Source organism: Chelmon rostratus, chromosome 6, assembly GCF_017976325.1.
Source record: "Chelmon rostratus isolate fCheRos1 chromosome 6, fCheRos1.pri, whole genome shotgun sequence".
Taxonomy (NCBI): Eukaryota; Metazoa; Chordata; class Actinopteri; order Chaetodontiformes; family Chaetodontidae; genus Chelmon; species Chelmon rostratus.
Window position 1 is genome coordinate 17,503,198 of NC_055663.1, and position 27,394 is coordinate 17,530,591.

The window sequence follows — 27,394 nt, forward strand, 5'->3', positions numbered from 1 at the left end:
TGAGCTGCTGGGTCACAGCGTTATGCAAATGAGGATGAATGGCAAGAGCTGATCTTGCCAAAGTGCTCTGTAAAAACATGAATGTCCAAAAGCAAGTACTTATTATACACACACGCTCAACAACAGTCTTCACAAGGTCACCAGGACCACCTAAGAATTTCAACGTGATCATACACTTACTTTTACATACTTACTCACAGCTTCAACAGAAACAAAGTCATAAAATATACTGTATAATAACTGTACAAACATTTTACTATAGTAATACCGAAAATACAGTGGACTTTCTAAATATTTACAAGCTCAAGGCCTGTCATTTCATGCCTCTCAGCTCTAACAGTACACAAGAAACTCATGGCAGTTGCTTTACATTAAGTGTCGTTTTCCCATTGTGCTTAAGAGCCCTGTGGCTCCAGTCAGGTGAGCTGGTCCTGAGTCTGAGGAGCAGTCCGATAAAAAAAAAAAAAAAAAACAAAACAGCAGCAGTGACTGTGGTTGAAGGAAAAACATAGTGAGACAGAAAAAGAGAAGTGGTTCACAGACTGGGCTCCCCAAATGTTTTCCTGCACTCCATGACCCCAGCTCCAGGGGGCCGGTCACAGTTGTGTGTCAGTTTAACCTGGTTGGGGGTGAGGCGATCATATGCCAGCTTGTACTCCCGGTCAAAAGCATCTGCAATGAGACAATGGTTAGAAAACAATGTGGATGTAATGTGTCACTGTCAACACATTTGCTTTATGTGAAGTCATTTTAAGCCATTAGCATTCAGTAGCATGCATTTGACAAAGCAGGAAAATAAGAGCTCTAGTGTCTGTAGAAAGAAGAAGACTTGGACATAAATGTCTAAATTTTGAGCTGATCCACCAGGTAAATGCTGAAGTCTTTCACAGGATAAGTCAAAACTTTGACCTGCTGGTGGTGCTACAGGCAAAGTCAGGGGATCACCAAAGTGAGTAGGATTCATCCCCTGTGCACCTCTGATATCTGTAGCTAATTTCATAACAATCCATCTAACAGCATCTGCAAAAGCAGGACATCATGCTTTTGAACTTACTGATATTAATGTTGTTCTTGCCCAAAGCCACCAGAGCGAGGAACAGTAAGTCTCGGTACAGGCTCCTTTTTGAGAAAATAAAAGGAAGAAAACAGTTAGAGTTTTCATTCATGCCATCCTCCGCACATGGCTTTACACTACTGTCTTTATCTCCTCACCTCTGCCGTTTAAAACCCAGCTCCGGCCCCAGCAGCTGGATGATCTGGCTCATGGGCTGATAGACATCACTCTTCTTAATGCTCCTCACAAAACCCTGCAGCAGCTCCACGGTGAAGAGCTGGCCTTCTTCACACAGCCCAGAGCGAACCAGTGAGTTTGCACCTGCAGAGGATGAGAGATAAAAGTCACTTCGATCAAAGGCTCATTCACCTCCATCGCTCAAAATCAACTCTGAAAGTATTGCACCAATAAGGGCGGCATGACTAATAGCAGTCCTGACCTGAATTATGCATGCTTTTCTGGTTATTTCATATGCATTATTTAATTTACATGTAAATATCTGACCTTGATCAAACTTTCAAGCAGAGTCATTTTCTGAAAGTACTTTCACCTTTTGAAACATATTATAGGTCAGTCTGTTAAACACTTACAGTGCGTGTTCCACAGGACATAGCAGGGTTGAACTTTGTCTTGGTGCAACTTCAGGTTGTCCCACATAATCCTCACAAGCACCTGCTTGCTGTCCTCGGATGAAACGCTCTGAGGAGTCTGCAAGGGGTTAAACGTGAAAGATTAATCCCTTATTCTGTACGTTACAGCCATTATGGGCAGGATTTCAACGTTGTTACATCTTTAAAAGTATTTAGTTTTCACCTGTAAAAAAAAAAAAAAAAAGAAGAGATATTCCCAGTAAAAAATGGTGTTATCTATGTGCTGCTTTTATGCATTGCTCTGTTTTGTTTTGTGTCTTCTTTAATACTACCACCGGAGCTCACCAAAGTCAGATTTGTTTTAACCCTACACATACAGTTGGTTTAAAAGAATAGCTTAAGTAGTCCGGCTCATAATACACCCATAAAACCACAATGTGTCTTTATTACGTTTTGCACAAATTACACAAATGAGATATAACATGCTAATTAGTGTGCAATCGTCTCTGCTAAGCTAAGATGGCCAGCTGCTAGTGGTGGCTTGATACAGATATGAGAGCGGTATCAATATTCTTACCTAACTCATAGCAAGAAAATGAATATGCGTATGCGTTGCCTTTATGGTTAATGGGTCAGTTTATGCTCAGCCAAATGTGGGTGAGCTTGACAGACACATGCATGTTTACCTGGTCACCATGGCTACAGTGCTGGGAGGCCAGGATAAGAGCTGGCAGGTTACTCGGCAGATCCAGCCTTCTGAAGTACCACACCAGGTTCCAGAAGACGATGGGGTGTTGGTCGACAATGCTCGGGGAGGAGATGGCTTGGTCACCCTCGTTCACCAGCAGGCTCTCCAGCTCCTTCCACAGAACCAGAGGGCTCAGGTAGGGCACCGTCACCGGAGCAGAGGCAGTGGCTGGGGCGGAGGCCGGCGCAGACAGCCCGGCGCTCCCGCTGCTCTCCTGCTTCAGCGGGGGAGCTGCAGACGACTGAGCTGCACGGTCTGCCGCAGACATTTTGGCCTCAGGATTGAGTGATGCCGATGTGTCCTCCTCTGTAATAGGATTACTTTCCTTAGCAGACCTGAAGGGGAGACACAGAGTGGATCTGTTTAAAGAGGCCACAGGGATAATGTGTCTGAGTGCGTGTGTGCATGAGTGTGTGTGTGCATGTTGAACAAGTGCCAAACTGCTAGCAAGACACTATACAAATGGACAATCAAACATAAGGGAAAGTCATTAAGCCTCATATTACGACTGAAGCCAGTGTGAAGTGATGCAGTGTACTTCGTGTAAATATATAGTGCATACATATTGTGTTATTCTGTGTGAAGGGAGCATTTACCTGCACTGTGGTTTCAGGTCTTTGATTTCCACATTGAGGAAAGGCAGGAACGCTGTGCCACAGAACGGACAAGTGCTGTTAAGGTTGGAGTCGTTTGCCGTCCAGCCCGCCATGATCTCCTCGTCATACACCAGACAGTCACATGTCTTACAGAGCGAGCAGCTGGACATCAGCACCTACGCGGAAAAAGCAGCAGGACGAGGAGGAAATGAGGACTCAACGCTCAACAGTGATGGTATGAGTCAGATGAATGTCTGATGAGGATTTTTATATGTGAGCATCTTACCTCTATGGTGTAATTGGGAGTGGGTTGAAAACGGCTAGTGTCGGGGGAGGAATCTGGAGTGTGAGGCGTTCTAGAGGGAAATGCCAAACCACCTGGATACGATGGAAGATTATACAATTAGACACACAAGGCGAAGCCAAGATTTAACGCGGCTATCAAAGCTATTCATATCTGGATTAAATAGAGCAAAAGTGGAAAAATAAAATGAAGCAGCATGCAGGTTTAGCAAATCTGTGTTCCACATTGGTGTGCCTGGAAGTGCACATGTGAATGTGCATGCACGTGTGCATGTTCACGTGTTTATGTTTAGCATAGGGCCTGTGGCTGGGTGCACAGAAGCCTACACACTGAGTCAGCCCTCATGCCTGCTGGCCTAGTTTCGCACAGAACAGCACCCGACTCTCTCCATTACCGAGCCCTGCTCTTACTCTAAATTTAGATCGTCAAGAAGTGTTTTGCTGCGAACCAATTCAAAGCCGCAGCTAAAACGGCTGTAAGCACGGCTGTAAGTCTTGACTTTTTCACATCAGGGATGCTTTCATGAAAACTACTTTAAATAAACGTGGATCGCGCAGTTCATCAGTTCCACAAGATTCAAGATTTTCAACGTATGTAAAAACCAAGAATAGCAGTGTCATTCCAACAGTATTGGGTATGCAGAGAAATGAACGGATGTGCAACAAACCAGAGAAAGAGTTGTGTCTGAACACTCTGTTGGGGGTGCTGGGGCTGCCCTGGTTCGTATGACCCACAACTGGGCTCCTCCTGAGTCTGGACATGCTGCCATGCTGGGGGGAGGTAAAACCGTCTGGGTCCAGACAGGAGTCATTATCGAGCAGCGAAGAGCAATCTGCCTCTCCAGAGGTCAGCGAGGACACACTAATCCGGTCACAGTTTGCATCCTGCAGGAGAGAAGACAGAAAAAATTCATTGTGGAGGCAGTTTGATTGTAAATGTATGTGAGGGGAAACTGCTGCACTACCAACCTGTGTTAATGAAGTCTGGGAGGACAGACGAGAGTAGAGGCGGCTGGCCTTCTCAGCCACGCCCTTCCCTGCTGATATGACGCTGCTCCTGAAGATGTCCAGAGTTGGAGTGAACAGTGAGTCCATGGAGAACGAGGAGGTGGAGGGAGTAGGTGATGAGGGTGACACCAAGGAGGAAGGCCTCTCCCTGTCTTTGTTACAGAGAGGAAGAGACGGCGAGGGCCTCAGCCTCTCCTTGGATTTGACAGGCAGCGGGAGGTGGGTGTTGGAGCGGAGCAGGGTGGAGGGTCGAGGGGAGGTGTGAGGAGACGAGGAAGAGGGAAACAAAGGGCTTGAGGGGTTCTGCAGGTCCACACTGGGCGCGCGGCTGCGCAGAGGGCTGTTGCTGTTATTCATGTACATCTCGATCTCTTCCGCGAGGTCGCGGCGGGCCGAGGATGCCCTGCTGTTCACCTGATTGCCCTCTTGTACCGAATCTATCGTCATCAGCGACAGGGGATCAAATCCCGTCTCAATACCTGTTCTCCTCACAGTCCCTTCACTGCAGCTGACACTTCTCTCCACCTGAGGTTTCTGTTTATCAGTCTCTGTCTCTTCTTCTTCTACCCCGTGCAGTCTGTCAGCAGCCAGGTGATGCTGCTTTGTCGAGCCGAGGTGAGGGACAGTGAGCCGCAGGCTTCCTTGTCCACCAGACAAGTCCAGAGATTTTGGCCTCTCTGTCTTTGGGAGAACTCCATACAGAACGGTGTCACTAGTTGGACTGGAAACCAACCTGTTCCCATTGCCTGTGACAAAAATAGAAAGGCAAGACATTCAGACCCCATACAGTAAGACTGAGATCTGTGGCTTCTTGATTATCTCTATAAATAAAACTTACCTGCACTGACATCTGTTGATTTGCAGCTTCTAGCAGAAGGAGAGACTCTGCTGATTGGAACCTCGATCTCAGCTGCTGCAAATTTAAATGATTCCACATTGTTAAAGAGATCAGTCAATCAAAACCTCTTTCACTATTGCATTCATGCTAAATCTACAATGAATATAGGAAGTCACACATTTTTTCGCTGCAAAAGATTCATTTGATTACACCTTTAAATACTTAGAGGTGGCTGTTTATACCAACGTAAAACCTTTGCAGTAGAGAAGGGCCATGTGGTCCCTTAAAGGCATACTATGCAAGAACTGTTGTGCTGTTTGTAAACAAGCCATTTTCACTGCCTTGTCTGCCATTTTTGCAGCTTCTTCTTGCACGCTGCTAATGGTCTGGCACCTGGTCGTTACCTTTTAATTAGGTCTCGACCTCACCTGCACGCTGTTATTGGCTGGGGGCTGCGCACCAGCTGTCCAAAGGTTGCAGCCCAGTACACTGCCACACACTTCCAGTGATGACTGAGAGGGAATTAATCTATGCATTGTTTTTTTTTTTTTTAGAAAAATCCTGCATAGTGTACCTTTAAGGAACAGCTATTAATGTTAAAATATGGCTGTCTTGTAAACTGCATTTAAGCCTCTGATGAAACACCACACCAATTAGTGAAGATTACTGATCTCAAAAGCTGGAAGAGAGATCTGCATCAGACACAGCATATCATTATTTGCAATAAAAAAAAAATCAAGATTAATCCTGTCATGTTAACAATCACCTGGTTGCATAACATCCATCAACAGGATCTCTTTCTCAAAAGCATCTAAATATAACAGTAAATGGACGCAGTGCAGCACTCCCACACTGCGATGCGATACCCCAGCTCAGGGTTCAGTTTGCTGCCAGTAAGCGGTGATGCACTCCTGCAGGACTGCTAACCGAGTGTCGAAGATTAGAGAGAGAGGCTAATCTATAACTCACTCGACTGCCTCGGCCCTTTGTCTTCCAGCAGTGTTGTGTTGTCGCTCTCTCTGCCGCACATCCTCTCCTCCTCTTTGGACAGTGAATCGTAGCCCTGATCTGACTGCCCACCTGAAAAAGATAAGAAGCTTTACTCCTCTGAAAAACAGCGAGATATTTTGTTTAGTTTTTTTTTTCCCCCACCCTGCTTCGTTTCCTCTTTCAGAAAGAGCTGAGTGAATCAAAAACCAGCTATTTACTCTCCATGGAGGCTTTATCAGAGACAACTGATCTGAGAGTTTTTCTTCAGCAGAGTGTGGTGACATTCCCTGAAGCTTACAGCACGCAACACTCCCAGAATAGAAAAGCAGGAGCAGCAGGAGAGAAACAGAGTCTTTGGAAACTTGCATCATATTCACAAGGTCAAACTGCAGGAAAAAGTACAAACCTCATCTGCTGTGATTTATTTTATTCTCACCGAATTTCTGCTTTATTCAACTGTTTGCCCCTGAACCAGATTCCAATCCATAATATTGTTTGTGTAAGAGCTACAGCCTGCCTGTAGACCACTATAAGGCCTGCTGTCTCTGGTGTCCTTTATCTACAGTACATTGTTCATAATAGGCAAAGGAAGAAGCTGTCACCAGGGCAACTATTCCATTTGTTGCCAAAGTCTACTGTAAATTTTACAATGACCAGTCGCTTTTAAATGTCACTGGAATGTAATTATCCTTTTAACATTTTAAAATATTAACATGATTTATGGATGGATTTATACTGTTCATGTGAGCTGCTGTAACATTTGCGGCAACACTCAATAGTTAAGGGGTTTGTGAAGCATTTCTTGGTACTGGAGACTTTCGCTTCTTTCCGTGGGTGTCGGGAGATTGACAGAAAGCAGAATCTGCAGCGTGCAATGATGTCAAAACAATTTGACTGACATTTAAAGCAGAGAGGTACAGGTTTGTGAATCATGCGGTTTGGCCACTTTTAAGATGTCAAATCGAATTAAAATTAGATTTTTCCAGAGAGAAGCTGAGACACGAGGAGGAGCAGCGACACAGTTAAAAGATGAAATAGTCTGAAGAAGAACAAAGCAGAGCTGTGGCTTCCGACCTGTACTAAATCCATCGTCACTGGAGTCCATCTTAGTGAAGTCAGTGTCTATGGAAGTGCGCTCAGCAGAGTCATTAGCGCTGTCCAAACTGCCGTGACTCACAGTGTCAAGATCGCTGCCGTCTGAGGGGAGATAACAGGAAAGGGAGAAGTTAAAACAAATGACAGAGCCCCAACAGGATCATAAGACCAGAGCCCAGCTGGTCTGAGAGCACTGTATAAACACTCGGTGATCAAAGCTGGAATCATCATCATCCACTGTAAAGATGCAAGAATGCTTTGAATACTACATATCTGTCATCATGGCTGAACATGATTCAGTGTAGAAGAATGCCAAAAGAGAGATCAGAGTTTCACTTTTCAGTCTTATTTTTAGCTCAAAGGAAAACAAAATCTCTTTCAATTGCACGTTTTCATTTCACAAATTAAAAACTAAAGGATCGTGCTACTCAACACTCGTGTGAAGTGAATGAAATCCATGTGAGCTCACAGCATCGTTACAATACGTGGTGTGAAGCACAGTGTTTTCATTAGAGCGCCTCACACAACATGTCATTGTGGAAATCACAGTCTCACTGGGCCATTGTGGGAATTAGGGGCTGGCATCAAGAGCAACCTGTGTGCTGTGACTGCTGGGGAGGAAAACCTCTTCGCTCTGTTTAATTAGTGTCATTAAAGAAATGCGGATTGGGAACAATGTGTGCTGGAGGAGGCAGGAGTTGGAACAAACCTTGTTATGAGAGCGGGAAAGAAGCCTCGAAGAAATGCCGCTCCCACAGGATCAAACTCATTTACATTTCTAGTCATTAAGAACTCCAGGAAGTAAGAAAAATCCTCTGCTTTCAGTCTATCACTTGCAGAATTAAATTACCACTGAACTTAATGAAATCTCAGACGATTTAAGACCTGATTTAAATAATGCCTACTAGTGTGTGTTTTAGTGTTTGTATGCAGTCGGTGTGGGAATGCATGATTAACTTCATCAGTCATCATACTGGCACTGGGCAATAATTGCTTCAAAATATGCTGTGGCTGAGAAATTGCAGTGATTTCACATGTGGATGATTAATTTGTTAGTGTATGAGTGTGTTCCCATTTCTTATGGCTAAAATATTACTGATAAATTACTAGCCAACATCAAACAAACAAATGTGACTAAACTGACTTCTAAAAACGTACAGGACCAGTATGGAGGATTTAGTGGCATCTAGCAGCGAGCTTGCAAATCACAACCAACTGAATACCCCTCACCCCTCCCTTTTGAAGCGTGTAGGAGAACCTATGGCCATGAAACACACCACTAAAGCTAAAGACGCTCTCTAGAACCAGTGTTTGGTTCGTCTGTTCTGGGCTACAGTAAAAACATGGCGGTGCTCCCCTAAGCTAATGAAAGCACGATTCTTCTTTCAGATGATTATACACTAATAACCTGAAAACATACTCATGAACATTATATTCCATTTCTTTCAATTTATTCCCTTAAATCTTACACACTGGACCTTTAAGTGAGGATTGTCTCGAACATATTTTTAATATTTAGAAAAATTTGAGGTAACACCTGAGGCAACCTTGTGCATCTGTGCAGGAAAACTAGGAATGTTGCTACCAAAATAAGCAGCATGGTAATAAAATGAAATTAACATGGAGGTTTGGATTATCGGGAGAAACTGAGCATCCTAACCTGAAAGCTGAGGATCTCTGTGCAGAGTCTGTTGTTTCCTCCCCGCCTGTTTGAACTGGAGCACACCGAGGAGCACGTTCCTCAGCTTTCCCCACAAAAAGTAGCCTCCTCTGGTGGTGGAGGGCCAGGTGCTCTCCAACACCGCCTACAGCAACAGACATGAACAGTATGCGTAATCACACAGTTTTAGACCCACACTAAACAGTTCAGTCCAGAGCCACTTTAGCTCATTTATTTTTTCACGAGCACGTGTGTACAATACATACAAATAACACCCACCTTGTTGTAGTATCCATAGGTGATGGCATTGGGTTGAACCCCAGCCTTCTTCATCTCAAACAACACCCTCACGGCCAGGACTGGCTGGCTGTACTGTCCACACAGCTGCAGCAGCACACGGTAACACACCTTGGACAGAAAACACCAGTTTTTTTAAGTCAAGAATGTGCACTTCAGCTTATTTTAGTAAAATCAAAATCAACACTTTTCAATGTGTATTATGCTTTTCTCACCTCATCTGGAGCGTGCAATTTCTTGTCCTGCATCTTCCTCAGCACATCGTAAGCTGTACGCAGAGCCCGCACCTTAGAGTGGCATGTGCCGACAAACCCTGGCAGGCAAATGAACCACAGGCCATAGCAGTGGCGCAGCAGACACTTGGACCACATTTGAGGCATGGATGAATAGGTTTTGGCCATCCTTTGAGCCGATTTGATCTCCTGAGATAAAAAAGATCACGTGTAGAGATGATTCATCGTTCTTTGGCAACCAGATTTGCATTTTGCATTCACATTCATACTCATCATTACGTAGAGTTAGTACAGCAGTGAAATAAGCTTAAACTCTTAAATTTAAAACATAACAAGAGACAAATCAGGATCAAATCCACAACAAATTTAACATATATTCATGTCAGCATAATTATATGGTTGCACAACTGAAAAAAGCTGGTAAATGCCATGAAAATCAGGGTGGAAATTAAGGTTTTCTTGATAAAATCTATTTTTAGAGGAACAAATCATCATTTATTTAATAGTTTATTTTCAAAGAAATCTCATGACTCATGGCTGACCTGTTTAGAGCGTCTAAAGATAGCCGTCGGGCTGGCTGGGCTGCTGTGGCGTGAGGCCGTGCCTGCTGACGGAGGATTTGGTCCCTCCAGTGGCTCCAGAAGCTCAGCATTCAGCACAGGGAAGCCAGAGTAGCTGCAGAGAGACACACACTCACTCAGATACACTGACATGAACTGAAAGGGACACTTGCAAGTCAAGTGAAATGCGCAGTAGTTTGGCTCTGACACTCATAAGAATCCAAGAGAATTGTGTTCTAGCTAATGATCATCCCAAAAACTTAAAGCAGTGACAAACTGTGACAACAGAGGCAATTTGCGCTAAGCTCCTAAAGTGTGTCTCTGTGTAACAGCCTGTCTTGTATCTCTCGTTTAGAGATCGATCTGCACTGCGGTACCTATAGCACAGAGGATGCTCTTCTCCCTGTGGTAGTGGAGGCAGCTCTGGAGGGTTGACGTAGACCGTGTGCTCACTGCGGTGGGATTCATCCAGTTCGATCAGTCTGGTTTCCTCCGGCCGTTCACTGTCCATCTGGTTTTCAAGAGAATCACACAATCATCATTGTTCTTCCCTCTGTTCTTCCTCTTTCCTCTTGGCTCTGTCATAAACACAAATCTATAGGCACTAATGCTGCCTAGGGGCTCACGGGAATCTGATACTGTACGAACCCTCAGATCAGATCAAATATGAGGGTCAGTGAGGACAAACAGATGTCAGTAATGAGTCCGTCTACTGCAGCAACATGGGCAAACGTGTCCCCACTACATTTATCTAAAAGGCACTGCCAAGGCAGAGGCTTGATCCTGAATCCTCCAAGACTAAATTAATCCAGGCTGCAGTGACCTGGACAAACTCGATGCCATGTTACTCCAGGGACATGAGACCACCAAACTGCTGGCGGCAGTGCTTGAAACTAAACTGCCACATTTCCCTCAGCTCAGAACGGACTGACTGATCTGCTGTATGGAGGAAAGTGCACAGTACAAAGCTCCACTGCCTTCCTGCCTGTCTGAGAACAACAGCAGCACTCCTCTGTGTTGCGTGGCAAGCCCACATGTTCTTATTTTGAGGAGAAATTCACTGCTGAATAGCTGTCTGGAGATCGTTAAAAGCCTGCTAGGCTGATGTGCAGTCACTTGTCTTATCTGAATCGATTACCAGCTGATCTCAGACGCGAGCTTCTCCAAAACATTAATATCATGGCAGCGGCTGAATAGCTCCCCAGTGCTCCTGCGTTGCAGGGTTTGTTCCAGTCAGTCGACTGGATGATTCAGTCAGCTGACTCTGACTGACCTATTTGCCCTCGCTTCGATTTTGCTCAGTGTTTCTCCGCTAGCTGCCCTTCCTCTTACACCCCAACAGGTCTTTCTCAATCACGCACTTGTTGTCAACTTCAGCAGCAAAATGAATCAATGCTTCCACTTCTCAATAACAACCGCAATGACCACTCGTACAGGAGATCTAACTGCTCATGCAGGATGTAAATGTAACTTCCTGATTGCACAAGTTTGCAAGCATAGAGAGGTTTTTTTTTGGAGGACAGGAGGATGTTTCGTCTTTTTTTTTTTTTGCATGTGTTACAAAACATGTGTAGGCAGGTTGCGTTAATGAAAGCTGTAAAACCCCCGAACGATTAACACTGTAAGCGACAATGAGCAGGACTGGCCCACATCCGACGGGATTTCAACATCAAAACTCGTCACTACTTGACAAATAAGGATTATCGGCGTCTTTGTCTTCCTCTGACATTCTTCTGTATTAGATTTCAGAGAGACTTTTGGAGTCAGGATAGTGCACAATCATCTCAGTGTCAAGCACAAATAATTAACTTGACTGTCTCAGCGCCACCTCAGAGTCTCAAACACTTCTGTGTGGTTCATTCTAGTGGCACCTGGTTCAATAATGCAGATCGCTGACACACACAGACAGCTAATGCACGTCCTCACATTCAAGACCTTTACTGCACTTAAGCCCCACTCGCTTTGTCCCTCGCTTCAATTTATTTAGAACACACACGCCAACTAAACACTCTGAGGTGAGTCATGCTCTAAGAACAATGCACCACCCTTTGATTTGGATCATACCTGATGCTACTGCCGCTAAACGAGGAAAATAAGTGAACTGCAACACAAGCTCTGGAAGCTTACCTTCCCTCCAGTGGTGAATAGCTACCAGGCAGGGGCCATGATGACAAACAGCGCAGCAGAAAAGACAAAAGGCAGAAAATCAGCGAGGAAGAAGAGGACAACAATAGAGCAGTAAAGGAGAGCCTGAAAGAACAGGGGACATTAGAGCTGAGACAAGCTTGTGCTGATGTTAGTAAGAGGCTCATGGGATGTGTTGGAGTGTTAATTACTCTTTGTTTATTTCTATTAGTTCCTGTTATTTGCTTATTAGCTCATTCAAATTAAACCAAGACCTTAATAAGACATCTTAATTGAAAGGACAGCATGTGATTAATCTTTCCACTAAATGCCTCAGCCTGTCTCTTCTGCAAACGGGCTGATGCCAGACTAAATATTATTACCGGAGCGTTTGTTCCTACTCAGCAGAATGATGCAGTTCTTCTGATGAATCGTCTCAGACACAGAAAATCCATACTAAAGATTAACTGCAAGCCTCACCTTATCAACACACTCATCAAAGAAGGCCAGGCTGGCGTCTTTATCGCTGACAAACGAGCACTCCTCTATGAAGCGGCTGAACATTTGAGTCTTGGTCATGAGGGAGTAAAACCTCTGGTGGGAGCGATCGCGGCTCTTCAGGAAGCCTATGAAACAAAACATGTTATGTAATGACAGCCATGACATCTGGCCATTAAAATCAACAGTTTCAGGACGTTTACGGGGTCAACATGCAGATTTCAGCATTTACAGGAAATGAATGTTGTGGTATGATAAGTTGTTCTCTGCTGCTCCGCTTGCATAAGAGCACACAGATGTGCTGGGACATTGTCATATTAATCATGGCGGTTTCTCGAACTTGTCATCCAAGCCTAATTTTCACTGAGGCTTTAGCTAAATCACCAGAGTCATTACAGCAGTGATTTAGGCCGAACTTTGACACAGCAGTACTTTAACCCCCTGACCTACTACAGCACTGAATCATACACAGGCACAGCAACAATAGCTTGGCAGCATGTTTTTACATACAGAGTAAACACTGCAGACCGAGGCCAAAGTGTACCTTGGATGTCGAAGAGGGAGCTGGCATCAGTGGTCTTCTCAGAGGGGGCTTGGGTGATGGGCAGCAGGTAGGAACGGTAGCCTCGTAGGATGGCCGCCATGAAGCGCAGGAAGGCCTCCTGGATCTCCAGCTCCAGAGTGTGGAGGCTCTTGCCACCGTTGAGCTCGCTGTCGGTGACTGTGTGCTCCATCTGCACATCTTCACGGTTCAGCTGACCACCTGAGGGCACACAAAGGTAGATTATGTAGGATGTGCACGCACATAAACGGCCCAACCGCAGCACAGGTTTATCACAAAATATTTTGTGAAGAGAAAAACAGCAGATAGAAAATTGTTTCAATAATTAAAATTGTTAATCCATTCAACCTGCACATAACTCAGAACTATATATTACCTAACACAGTAAGAGCTATTTATTTTGCCTTCTAAAATGCAGATACCACAGTGAATACCATATACAGTGGAACTATCTTTGTGCTAGCTGAAGCATGTTGAAGACAACTTGAATAAAGCCAAGATACACTGTTACTATTAAACTACTGTTTCTATGAGGTTATACTTGGGTACAGTGCTGCTGAGCTTAATGCTAACGCCAGCATGCTAATATGCTTACAAGGTCAATGCCGAATGCATGTAATGTTCAGTGTGGTCAGCATCTTAGTTTAGCGTGTTAACATGCTAATACTTGGTAATTAGCAATAAACCGAAAGTACGGCGCAGGCTAATGGAAACGTCATTTGTTCTGCAGTTTATGACTAGCATATTAAAGTAGCATATAACATTTTTGATTGGAAGATGGCCCTAGATTAAAATTTAAGGGGTCACCTAAGATCACAATTCAGCCTGAATGTGTGCACCAAATTCCATGGGAATTCATCCAAGAGCTGCAGCCATCATTGCAAAAAAAAAAAAGAAATACAGACATTAATTTCTGGGTTCATTTTCCATGTTTCAGTATCACTGGCTAAAAATAGATCACCTGACAATACACCATTATATAGTTAAAAATGGAGTGTGACAGCAGAAAACATCAAAGGTAAATGTTATTTATCACAATCAACTGAAGCTTCTTTCTAGGCTGAGATTCATTTTGCATTGATGTTGTGACGATGGAAGAGGCAGATATCTGTTTTTACTGCAGACAGACCATAATAGACCCTAATACATTCAGCCACATGATATGTTGAAATTTAACTCACTCATGGGAAATGACTAATTTAAGTAAATGCAGGTGAGACAGGCTGAGCTTGGATGGGTATGCCATAAAGACTAAATTACACTTCATCCACAATATCTCCTTGGATGCACTGAACATCGTGCGTTGGTTTTATATAACAGCGCAAGCATCTAATGAGCTTTCCTGTAAAATTGACTGTACAGGCTGACTCAACAGACTCAAGTCGACAACCTAAATTATTCATGAAATCACGTATAAAACGATCCAGCATCAGAGCGGACTCACCCTCAGTGAGCTGCTGATAGAGCTTATTCAGGCTGTTGAGAAGATGTTTGCAGGCTCTCCTGGGCAAGATTTTCCACGTTAGCGCCTTCTTGTCGTCTTTTCTGAAAGCACACCATATGGCTTTCATTACACGGGAAGACAGTCAAGAAGCATTGCAATGCGATATAAGGAGGAAGACAGATTCACTGACATTAGCACTGACAATTTAATCTCTCCGCAAAATAGCTTTTGAATTGATGTGGACGACCAGCAGTACTCAAATGTGCTTTTGTGTACAGTAAGAATATTTCACATTCCAGCTCCTATCATTACATAAGAGGCTCTCGCTGACAGACGGCGATAACCTTCGGTAGAACTTTCATCATCCGACCTATAAAAACCTAAACCATGAGAAGATGGTTTTTGGCTGGGTGTCTGAAAGTTGAAGGTGGCCATCTATCACAGAGCGGTTGCGGTTAGGGGGTCACTTACTGGGAGATTGTGTTGGTGTCCAGATCCACACAGCTGATGTCAGCTGGGGGCACGTAAAGGTCAAAGTATCGGGAGTCCACGCCCACGATGAAAGGGCACGGTGCGCTGAGCACGTCGGCCAGTGCCAGCGGGCACAGGGGGATGTAGGGGCACGGCCAGTGGAAGGGGAAGATCATCTGAAAGGGAGGAGACAACAGAGGAGATTCAAACAGGGGGCGAGTCAGCAGAATCTCTTATTTCCTCCTCTTTTTTGAGACCTCCATATGCACATTTCTTTGTAGAATGTTTTTCAGAGGTAACTGCTGAACATCCATTACACCAGAGAGTCTTCTTTGATGTGATTACGTTCAGCTCTGCCTCCTACCTCATGCACCATTGTACCTATAATCACATTAAAGACCATCCTCTTTAGCGTTATTATCAGGAAAAGTGGAAAGGAAGGAAAGGGACAAAAAGACTTACAGATACAAGGGCTTCTGTAACACTGGTGAGCACAGCCGGACGCAGGGAGTGAACCAGGATCTTGTGCTCTGTGACAGCCAGCACCAGCAGAGTGGCTGCGTTCTTCGGGCCCAGATTCAGGAGTAATGTGGAGAGGCTTCCACCACTACAGCAAGAAAAAAAACACACATAAATAAATCAAATGGTTCCGGATTAAGACGGCAGCAAATACAGTCTGTCTGCACGTTCAAATATTGCATTTTACTGATATGTCCCTACCTGAGAGGCAGCGGAGAGGACACGGGTTGGCTCAGCATCAGACTGTCATGTGGAGACAGCTGTGGCAGGCACAGAGGAGAGCGTGAGAGCATTAGCGCGCCGGTGGGTGGAGGATTTAGCTTAGCGTGTTTAAAGACATGTCAAACCAAATAAAGCAAGCATAAAAAACCTGAAGTCATCACTTTCAGCTCACCTGCACTAGAATGCGTGGTCTGTGAATGGAGGGGAATGGCACAGTTTGCATGAAGTGAGAGATGTGCCTGTGAGCACAAAAAATAGTCACTTAATACAAAAGTAAGAGCGGCAAAGCCTGTCTGCAAGACTAAGAATAGATTTGAATCCTTGAACCAGAGTGACTGATAGAATTTCAACAGAGGGAATGAAAAAGCAATGCTAACTTTTCAATAGGCAGGGCATGCGGTCCAGAGATGGAGTATCTGTAGAGGAAAGTGAGAAAGCTCCTGAAGGACTGGAAGAAGGGCCAGTGGGAGAGCAGACAGATGCTCTTGTTGCTGTAAACACTCCTGGTCCCATCAGGTCCGAGATCAGAGCTTGGCAGGCCGAGCTGTGAGCGCTGACGCTCAGACAGGTTCTCCTCTGAGTAAGGCTCATAGAACTGGATGGCTGCTCCATACACCTGCAAGCAAAAGGATCACAATACACAGCAAGGGTGATGATCAGAATAAAGAACATCCAATACATGCACAAGTATGCACACACACAAAGAGTTGTTCACATCCTGATGCAAACTTTCCAAAGACACAAACACACACAGACAGAGTAGTCAGAGGCCCTTTGAAAGAACGTATTCAGGTAAGATGTTGTGGCAGCTCCACTAGAGAATTTTCATCACAATAAATCAGCTAAATCATGTTCAGTCCTTTGAAGTCGTTCCTTCCAAATAAATAAACAAATGATTCCAGGCATGAGGTGCCAGGAGACTCTGCATAGTAGAGGTTGCGGGGAAGAAGGAGTGAACACCGAGGCATTCAGCATTTAAAACTTATGCACCAGCCCGAGTGGTGCATGAGATATCCATTATTCAGAAGATGAGCTGCAAAAAAATCTTTTATGCTGCATTGATTTCAAAGACTAACAACATTTTAGTATTCCAGATGCAGTCTTTAGACCATTTTGGATTCCAGTCAGAGTTTAGAAGTTGATTAAGGTTGTCTGGTATTATTAGAAACACTGCTACAGTTCATCAACAAACTAATCCATAAGGGATATTAATGCACAGAGAGAGACAGAGGGGCAGATAAAGATGGAGAGGCAGGATGAAATAAAGCAATCAAGGGAGACTTTGTGTCTTAAAGGCCAGAACACTGACTTCAACTTTGGGAGGAACTGCACAGTTAATGATGATGTAAATGAAACTTAGCAGGACTCTGAAGGGAGTGGTGTGGTTTCCTCGGCAAAATCTGTATGCATGTCTGTAGGTTTCTATGATGCGATAGGGCTCGAAAAGACAAGTGAAACAAAAAATTTCAAATCCAAAAAAAAGTTTCGAAGGCTCATGGTTATTGGTAACTGCTCGTGTACGTAGGTGGTTTTACCTTTTCTCCAGAGGCCCCCGTCAGTACAAAAGTGGAAAAAACTGGCAGGGAGTGTTTGGTGTGTGCAGGCCAGCACTCGATCGTAGCCCCCATGGGCAGGCAGAACATAGGCACTGACTCAGGCAGTGGGAAGGACTCATAGTCCTCTTCGGGGTACCTACACAGCAGACCTGGACACAAATACACGAGTCAAGCACAGTCCACATAACTCCATGAAAACTAACTAACTCCACGATCAGATGACTTGAGCATTCTGAAATAGCTTTAGCTCATGCTACAAACTCTGCACACGACTTTACCTGCTTTGTATGCAATTGTGTTTGCTTTAGCCAGAGACTTCTTATAGCAAAGGTACACTGAAGATCCCCACTGGAATATGAGAAAAGACAAAAGACCATCACAGATCAATCAGAACCTGCAAAATCAGACACACTGGAGATCTAACGTTGCTCTCGCAGCTCTAACCCACCATGCTGCTGTTGAGGTTCTTGTCCACCTTGCAGAAGGTGTGAGGAGGCGTCTCCCCCTTGCCGGGGATGATGATGCAGACATCAGTAACAGCCAGTGACGTGTGGGGCTGGCTCTTCGGGGCGCGGCGGTAGGTGATGTAGATGCGTTGGGATGACGAGTTGCTGATGTTGGCGGGGCGACCTGAGGGCGTGGTCTGGACGATGTGACATCCAGGCTTCAGCTTCTCTTTCCACTCATACAGAATCCTGAAACACAAGGCAGCGTTAGACTTTTTATGCGATTTTGAACCCTTTTGAAACTAGACAGTCTTAAAAAATATTACTGGAGAGCTTTCACAATGTATTCATTGCAGGGATGCAGAGGATGTGTTTAAGAGCAGATTATAGTGACCCAAGGCAGAGAAGTGATTAGTGGTGCTGGGTGAGTAAAGGGTCAGTGACTGAGGATTACTGCTTACCCAAGATCTGTCAGTGGAGGCTTATCTCTGCCTCGCTTGAAGCACAAGAAGATCTGCGGGCCCCTGAGGCTGGCTCCATTGAGCTCTGCAGAGAGGCCTGAGGGGGTGCTTTCGACACAGGTGAAACCCGGGGGTACTTCTTCACCCAGGGAGCGGATCACGACAGCTACGTCGGTGATGGGGGCTTTGGGTTTCACAGACTTGGGGCCGGCGTCATCAAAGTGGAGCTCCTCCTCCAGAGGCTTGGACAAGTCGGTGAGGCCGGCAACCACAAAGTAGTCGGCTATGCGAGGCCCTTTATCCTCCATCATTTCCCATGCCCACACTGTGGGCTGAAAAGTAGAGAAGAGGGGAGAGAGGGGGAGGGCTTCCATTATGCATAATGCTAAAATGTAGTTCAGCTTAAAAACAAGAGGAAAATGAGCTTTTGCCATCAGGAAACAACCTGGCTGAGAAAACTAGGCTGATTAAAACAGCAACACCTTTAAAATCACTCTCTGAGCACCCTGCATTAATCCTCTCGCTGCTCAAATTGTTGCATGTAACATGGAAACAGAGATACCACGCAGCATGCAAAACATTATGTACATTCTAAATGCATAGCACACTGAAGTAATAGCAGAATATAATGTGAGCATCTGGAAGCATTTAGCATGCATTCCTGTCTACAAAAACACCACATTTCACCAAAAAATCTGGGAGGGCTTAGGACCAATGACCTTGCTGTATGCCGTGACCGATTATGTAAAATAAAACACATGCCTGTGTAGAAAAAAAGGAACAGAAATGTGTGGAAAGGAAAAGTACCAGAACAATAAACGAGCATTGGGATATGAGGAGAGGGTGCGCTGCAGTGCAGCGGAAAGCTTTTTGGGGGCTTTTAGTGGGGTGATATTCATATATTCTGCGCTCAACAATGTTGGGAAAAAGAAAGGAATAGAGGCAGCGCCTGTGAGTCAGCTCGTTATAGCCTGATCACAAAGCGTGGAGCCCTAGACGCCCTCTCAGCGCTGGGCCAGTTTATTGTGCTTCAACTGAAGAGCCTGCTTTATCTCTCTCAGCAGTTCCTCCACACTCACTAGCAAACTGATAAACAGCTGCCTATTATTTCCCCCGCTGGGACATGAAGGAGTTAGCATAAAGTTACCCCCCTCCCCTGTGCTGGATGTGTCGCTGCTAGGAACCATGGCCCACGAGAGGCTGTGACCATATCTCACCCACTTAGGACTTTTGGCTTGCACTGGCTTTAAAGCTAAAGTGTGCCGTTCCCCCATGCGGCCGAGTGATGGGACAGAAAGCTCAGCATTGCTGACAGGCTTAGCGTGTGAAACTACTAGCACGAGAACATGGATAAAGGAAGATAATCTATAGCAACAAGCAAACTGCAGCATGACCACCAGCCACCTGTAGCCAGTCAACGAGAGAACACCTTGATTCAGCCACCTGTCGGATTTCTGACGTGCTAGAAACCGTCCAAAACAATTCAGCCAAATAAATATCCTGTCTCACAAGCCTGTTTGCTCTCCACATCAGTGGGAGTTAGCTTTTATAATTATGAGTCACCCTGACAAGGTCGCTCATTGTCGCACGGCGTGTTAGCCTACATCTGTTTATGACTGTTTATGTCCGATGTTCCCTGATTAGCCGATGGCTGCTTTCATGCCGGTTGTTTATGCTCCACACTGTCGAGCCTTGTGGGTAAACCTGATGACTCAGCATGCGCAAGGTAAGTTTTCAGCTTTTACTGAACTGCTTCAACACCGGATTTTATTAAATGTGAAATATGCACATATACATTAGAGTGGCACTCATGATGCGCTGTGTTTGTTTTTCTTGTGCATCTTTGTTCACTAAGGTTTTGAGCTGTGCAGCAGGTTATCCAAAACGTTAAAGGCCCAGAATTTGACACATGCTGACTCTTTCAAGATATACTATTTTCACAGTTGATGCATATTTAAAGTTGCTGGTTCTTTTCTTCTCTTTTCCATGTTGGAGGTTGCACAAAAACATTTTTTATGGAGAATATTTGTAGAAATAATAGAAAAACCTTTCCTGTATTAGATGGATTTGATTCTAAGATTAGCAGATCTTTAATGACAGCAGATAGTGTCTGCAAACATAACACATCTCAGACTACTGTCCCACCAGAATTCCACATACACAGGAGGTAGCATGTAGTGGTCAAGTATCATTTTGAGGCAATATACTATTCGGATAGAGGGTTCACAACTTTGCATCGTCACTGTAAAAGCTTCCACCACACTGCTCAGTATGGAGATACTGTCAAACACAGTGATTATGATGGACACTGAAAATCCAGATTGTAATCTTTGTTTACAATCCATTTTATTCTGGGACTTAACCAAATAAAGTTAAAAAGCCAGCTGCGTTTCTTTAAACATGTATATGCCAGTCCATGAAATACCTGCTCTCAGTAGGTTTTGCACGAATGCTGCTAAATATACAGCTGATGGCATGGCAGATGTGTCGTACAATACTGGGAAGGTTCAGGATTAAATATAGATAATCTCCAGCTCCAACTACCACTACATCCACTGTGCCTGTTCCTCCCTCTCAACAGTATGCAGAGGCCTAAAATGATATCCAATCCTCGCCATAGCAACAAGATTAAAACTGAAGACTGAACTGAAGACTGAACTGAAGACCGAACATTTCTCACTCTGATGCCGAAACGAGCCGGGAACATTGGTCTTGTTAAATACAAGTCGAATAATGGGCTGTGTCGTTACCACAGATCTGCTCGATTCAGAACATCCCAGTCTCTGAGACAGCCTAAGAATAACATCATTTAAACGGCGATGTTAACAGATAGATCTTGAATATGACAATGATTTCACAGTTTCTGTCTCCGTAGCTCATCGTGCTTTTCCATGTTGTTGGCCTTTTTCTTTGCACTGACCCTGAAGCTCGTTCAAACTCATCACACCTCTCAGTGAGCCTGTCCACAGTTTTTTCCAGGCAATTTTTTTTTTGTGGGTTTTACTTCAATTTTTTGTTTGTCTCTGGTTGATGGAGTAATGCTGTGTAGGCTGCACTAGATTTGAAAGGTTACTCCCAGTCTGCTGGTGTGTGCCTTGTGCTTTGTTTGTTTGTTTGTACACAGCATTGCATCCCTTTGGTTGTTCAGTCCATCAACCTAGAAACACTGTTCTTCTAAAGTCCTTTGAGACCTGCTTTAGTGGCAAAAGGCCTTTAAATAAACCTGACTCAGACTTCATTTTCCACATGATTTTCAACTTTCCTCTTAATACCTCACTTATTGCAGGCAATCCTGTGTCAGCTCAAGACTGGATGTGAGTGACTCACGGTCTCTCCAGAAACCGCTTTTCATTCACCGCAGTTTTCTTCATAAAAGCAGCACAAATAAGGACAAAGCGGATTTCCTCTTCTCGCCAGCTAACGAGCCAACTTCCCTATTTGCATCCACTATTGTTTTTATGAGTCACTTCCAACCAACAGCTTTGCAAAAATGACAAAATGTCAGTAATTTGCTAACCACTTGTGTCATAATGTTCCCAACATTTAAATTTTTGCCCTCAAGGAAACACAAACTTTGATTTTTCCCACACTGTCTGACGACATCACATGTCAAATTCTGCATCTGCTATTATCAGTGTTTCATTTAAAACATTGCAACATGCCAATCACGGTTGCACCATTGACTAAATGGAAAAAACCTTCATGTCTTTAAACCCACTTCTTTTAGTTCAACCTGACACATTTTGGTATCTGGGGAAAAGTTCGAGTCTTGACTAAAATCTAAACTCTGTTTGTTGAATTGTGACAAAAAAAATGACACAATGATGGCTGAAATTAGATTCTATTAAATGTGTAAACTAGAATGGGGAGTTTTGCATTTGAAATGGGTTAGTTAATGACAAAATAACTGACCCTCTCTCCACTCTGCTTGTTATTTTGTGATGCGAAATAAAGGCCTTTTGACTTATGCTCTGAGCATCGCAGTGCTGCTATAATTATGGCCCAAGAGACAGAGGCAGCGGCTGCTGGACAGTCAGTCCCCGGCTGTGCAGGGATTAGAGGGTTTGTATTAACAGCAGGAGGGGCAGGGAGGATGGGCAGTCTGATCTAGGGAGGGAACCACCACAACATTTCACTCAGCATCTGTTCCCTCTTAGACACGAAGGCAACCCTCACCCTCATCAGCCATTTGCATTCCTTATGTTTGACAGGGGGGACCCTGGCTGTTTGATGAGGAAACCACACACGCCCAAGATAAATAGAGCAGAGAGATGAAGAACGAAATACTCTAAGGTGGTGCTGGACGCAGGGAAATACCAAAGAGCAAAGCACGAGAAGCTTGCAACGCTTGCATTTCGCGCATTGACAGCATTTGGTTTATTCCAAAGCCAGATCCTTTGAACACACAACTGACCACAGCGACCATAATAATACCGAGGGGTTTTCTCATATGCCCACATCAGAAGAAGCCATCTTATGGAGCATCTACACTGCATGCAATGAAATAAGCCTCCATATGACTTCATTGTAACCAATGGGCGCAGTGTAAATATAATGAATCACACACAGGATGGTCACTATAAGGCATTAAATTATTCTTGCAATGCACATAGCTACACGACAATAATACAACCAATTTACCGTGTCGGATAATTATCCTAATTAACCTCCGACATTAAGACAATGATTCGAAGGATCCCGTTTGTAACGCTCAAGCTACCGAGGTAATAACAAAAAAAAAAAATAAACATGAGAAATAATTATCGAGACTGTGCGTGTGAGCGTCGCTTGTTTTTTATTCTCATTAAAAGAAGAATCTACTCACATCTCAGAATCACGACGATTGGAAGATGATCTGTCGCACAACCAACGTCGAAATAAACCCCAGATTTCTGGAGATTCTTTTGCCTTTTTTTTTCTAAATTCGTTATCATTAAAAAAAAAAACAATTCACATTGGGTTGTTGGACGGATCCGAATACACCGTGTAGTCCAGAGCAGCGCTTTATCCAGACCTGCGCGGTTCACGTGACTGATTACAAACCTCACTGACGTCACTGATGACACTGCTGGCGGCTGTGACAGAAGAAGCGCGTCTGTGGCTGTGAGGAAACGTTTGGATTTACATGCACATGTTTACACTGAACTGCGCAACTGCACAATGAAGGAATACGGAAAGTATATTCATAGAGCGCTTTATCATTAAAGCCTGTTATTATTGGTATTATTATTACTGTCAATTCCAGGACTGTGGCCAAGTGCTATGAGCCCCTCACAACATTTTGACGAGACAATTAAAATCTTTTTTAAAAAAAAACATTAGGTCCTATCTGCATTTTTGTATATTTAATTAATTCAGCAACCTGTTGAACTATATTTTCTTTGACCACTGAGATGTAAATCGTTACAGCTGGGCTGCAGTCAATAGTCCTTGTCAATGAATCTGCCAATTATTTTCCTGCTCAATTGATTCATTGTTGAAAAATGCTTGTTAGAATTTCCCACAGTCCAAGCTGACATCTTCAAATGTCTTCAAAATCTCCAAAATCCAGCCAAAAAAGATATCCTGTTCACCATCATGCGTGACAAAGAAAAGTCAGAGAATCCTCACATTTGTTTGGCATTTTTGCTTTAAAAAAATCTTTATTATTCAGTTAATAGTTGCTGATCAGTTTTCTGTTAGGAGAGGAAACGATCAAGGCTTTCAGCTCTACTTCACAGCCTTCTGCTGCTGGAAATATAATTCTGGGTGCTTTTTGGTGGCATAAATTTATTATAATGAAGCTTTTTTATTGGGAGACACATAGTTACAATATAGCATGTTATTTTTCTTTGTCAGCCAGCTGTCAGTTATATGTTTAGTTAAACTGAAGCTAAGCTGATATCAGTGCGGAGCATAAAGGAGTGCAATGTGTTTGTCTATCTTTGACTTGGACTCCTGCAGAGATGAAACGTTTCTGTTGGTGGCTGCTGTCAAAATAGACATTCAGAATGTGTCTTGATTGGAAAAGCTGAATAGGAGCATGAAATTGGTGGCCAGAGAGAACAAGGCCTTCTGTCTTGCCCTCTACTGCCCTTGTGTGGCGATTACCAAGATATACAATTTTGCTGAAACCTACAAATGACCATATTTGAATACCGGAAGATTACAGCAGAGACTCCGTCTTCAGACATCTTGCTGTGTCATCTTTGATGTCGTTATTGTATCTTGATGGTCATGATGACTTCCCCCCGTTGCACTGACATTGCAGTTCTGTGGTATAGCGGGTCATGAAATCACTAAATAAAAAATCTTAGACATGATATTACAGATGTAAAGAATGGAAAGTGAGAGATGGCATCTGACCTGAGAGGCTCTGATTGGATTAAAAAAGAGGAGAGTCTGAATAACAGCTTGATACTCCAGATTGTTTCCATCGTCTGCAGCAACAGACAGTGAATCACATACAGTTTGAAAGCCCCTGATTCCAGGATATCTTTGAAGAAAGAAGAATCCTCTTCCTTCCTTTAAGGCTTTCTCATCACACAGAGATGCTGCCTGTTATTTCAGATGTACAGGCGTGCACAGGAGGTGAGACGAGGTGTGGGGATTGAGGGATGAAGGGATGAAGCAGTGAGAGGAAGGAGGGTGAGGTGAGAAATCCATGTCATGGACAGACAGATGGAGGAGTGTGATGATGGATCGGTGTCAGCCGGCGGATGGGAGACAGGAGGTAACGGGGGAGTCGAGACTCTGGGTCGGGGAGCAATTTCTTTGGATGCTTTGGATTTCTGGTTTGTGCCCCAGAGGGTCTTGTAGTTAACCCTCCTATTGTCTTCGGGTCAATTTTGACCCGTTTTCAAGTGTTTGCATATCATATAGTAGATGGGAAGACAAAAGAGAGGATGGAGAAAGAAAAGAAAAAAGTTTAAAGGGGGCATGGAGGGATGTAGAAACTGAGGGGAAAGAGGATGGATCAGGTGAGCTTAAACACCTGTGTGTGGAAATGGGTGTCTGTTGCTGACTTTGACCTTAGCGGACAGGTTTCCAGTCTGTCTTAAAACAATATTCAGGCGCCCATTTGTACAATGAAACAAGTCTTACTGGCTGTAATTGCTCCTTTTGCTCATGCTGGCAGGTTCAATGTTCCTTCCTGAAATGCTTCTGATGTAAGTGACGGGGGACAAAACCCACAGCTCTGATTCTCCGCAAAAATACATTCAAAAGTTTAGCAGAGCCTTTGTCTTTCCACAGACAACTTTTCTTTGCTGAGCTGCACTGCAGGGACAGTAAGTGGCACAAAGAGGGAATTTTGCACTGAAAAGACTTCAACTTTGGAAAATACTCACTTGGTTTGTTTAACTCATACTGCAGAAGCCTTGCACTACCTTCAGATAAACGTTAAAAATGTGAAGCTTGTCCCCATTGCATACATTAGGAGCAGGTTAATGAGGGGTCTCTTAATGCAAAGCATGAGCAGGAGGATCACACTAAGAAAAACTGTTCCAGTGTTTATGTGGGAGGAAGACAAAACAGAAGAAGAAAAGAAAAATGTGAACCCTTTAAATCTTGGATGGAGGGGAGTAAATGAGAGTTTACTTTTACTTTAATTTACACAAGAATTCAGCTACAATAACAGTACATGTCATGGTCAGTCAGCACATGACTCCAAAGTTTTCTGCACTGGCTACTGTGTAAAACATGCAGAAACACGAATGTTATGCAGAAACACGAATCCACGGCACTGACATTACACGGCACGTTTTGATCTCCGTGTCTAGCTCAGCTCAGAGATCGTGGGCTGCAGATCAAAAACCAAACAGTCGGCTTCTGTGGGCGGTACGCTCCATCAAATAACAAGTAGGGAAGTAAAGATGAAGCCTGTGATGAAGGCTCGTCAATAACTACAATACTCCGGCTCTCAAAGGAGGAGAACAGAGCATCCATGGCAACAGCCGGCGCATCTTTTGAGATGAAAAGGTAGACGACCAATTGCAAAGAGAAGAAGGGCTAGATTTAAGCTAAACAAGGTTATTTCTACAGTCTAGATGATTATCTTTATCTTTAATCATTTGCGCCAACACAGCAAGGAAGTGATGAATTAGTTTGCCTCGTTATAGCTCACAGCATCTACAGACCAGGAAGAGAATTATTACCCGAGCCTCCCTCACTAACATGTGACAGACAGAGAGAGACGGAGGAGTTTTTACAGGAACAGCATCTTCTGCTTGCACTCAGGATATTCACTGGGGAATGCATTAAAAAAAAGAACCAGCTGTGTTAAGGTTATTTTGAGGTTTGAAATCAGACCAGCATTGTGACAGCTTTACTTTTGTCTGTGTGAAATACAGTCTTTAAGGTGTGATTCAGCCTATCTTCAGTTAGGATTAATAAGGGCACTATTAACTTGGAGATTTAGTCAATATCCCTGCTGAAGAATTGAGGTCAAATATATTTTTTTTTTTATCTTTTTTTTACTGTTGATGGAAATTTTCAATGGTCAAGAGGAATCAGAAATGTTTTTAAAACTCTTAAAATAAACACTCAAAAATTCTGGAAGAACATTTCTCACTTTTTTCTCAGTTAAGTTCTCAAACTGGTTAAAAATCAGGCAGCCTGATGCAGAAAATACTGCATATCAAAAAATAGATAACGCTTGAAACAATGCTGATGATATATCACAAGCTTGACAAGAGACCATCATTAACTGGTCATGCAAGCCTCGCCAGTCTAACCAGCTTTCTGATGGCCTAAGTGTGGATCATGACCCGCCCAAAGGGTCATCATTTCAGAAAAAAATCAAGTCCCATCCATAAAACGACCACAAGCTTAACTGCTGCCTTATACACTCTAGTGTCCTTTAAAGGTAACTTTCAGTGTCCTGCAGGTCCTCTTCCTCACTATTACAAAACAGTAGTACAGCCATATTGTTCGAAATTCATACAAAAAGTTTCTACCAAATAATCTTTGGTAATTTGTGTGAATCCTATAGTTAAGATAAATAATAAAGTATGTGGATAAATTAATGAGCACAATTCAGAATCATTAATTGATCACAGCAATTCTCAGTTAGGCAGGTTGAATGTAGGGGAAGCATGGGGTGGATGACTGATTATCATCACAGCTGGTCTTTAATGACA

The 27,394-nt window shown here is 43.7% G+C and overlaps 1 protein-coding gene across 1 annotated transcript; it reads right to left on the reverse strand.

The window, feature by feature from the left end:
• Positions 1-488: 488 nt before the first annotated feature.
• On the reverse strand, positions 489-23,181 carry dennd4a (DENN/MADD domain containing 4A). The gene is made up of 30 exons (XM_041938200.1): positions 23,101-23,181; positions 18,276-18,607; positions 17,817-18,063; positions 17,647-17,716; positions 17,348-17,517; positions 16,190-16,428; positions 15,985-16,051; positions 15,792-15,850; positions 15,534-15,678; positions 15,072-15,247; positions 14,601-14,701; positions 13,139-13,357; positions 12,577-12,722; positions 10,350-10,483; positions 9,955-10,087; positions 9,395-9,601; positions 9,162-9,290; positions 8,883-9,027; positions 7,202-7,324; positions 6,107-6,217; positions 5,138-5,212; positions 4,261-5,045; positions 3,960-4,176; positions 3,275-3,366; positions 2,989-3,164; positions 2,331-2,727; positions 1,645-1,762; positions 1,213-1,375; positions 1,055-1,119; positions 489-672 (listed from the first exon to the last, which is right to left on the reverse strand). Exons 2-30 carry the CDS (start codon positions 18,584-18,586, stop codon positions 536-538), a joined length of 5,157 nt encoding a protein of 1,718 aa, XP_041794134.1. The 5' UTR covers positions 18,587-18,607; positions 23,101-23,181; the 3' UTR covers positions 489-535.
• Positions 23,182-27,394: the final 4,213 nt, after the last annotated feature.

Excerpts from the sequence above, each read along its gene's own strand:
- dennd4a (XM_041938200.1), bottom strand. The coding sequence starts at position 18,586 with ATGATGGAGGATAAAGGGCCTCGCATAGCCGACTACTTTGTGGTTGCC. Across the intron at positions 15,679-15,791 it reads TCCTCTCCGCTGCCTCTCAG|TGGTGGAAGCCTCTCCACAT; the intron begins GTAGGGACATAT and ends TTCTTGCTGTAG. Across the intron at positions 5,046-5,137 it reads ATCAACAGATGTCAGTGCAG|GCAATGGGAACAGGTTGGTT; the intron begins GTAAGTTTTATT and ends TTTTTGTCACAG.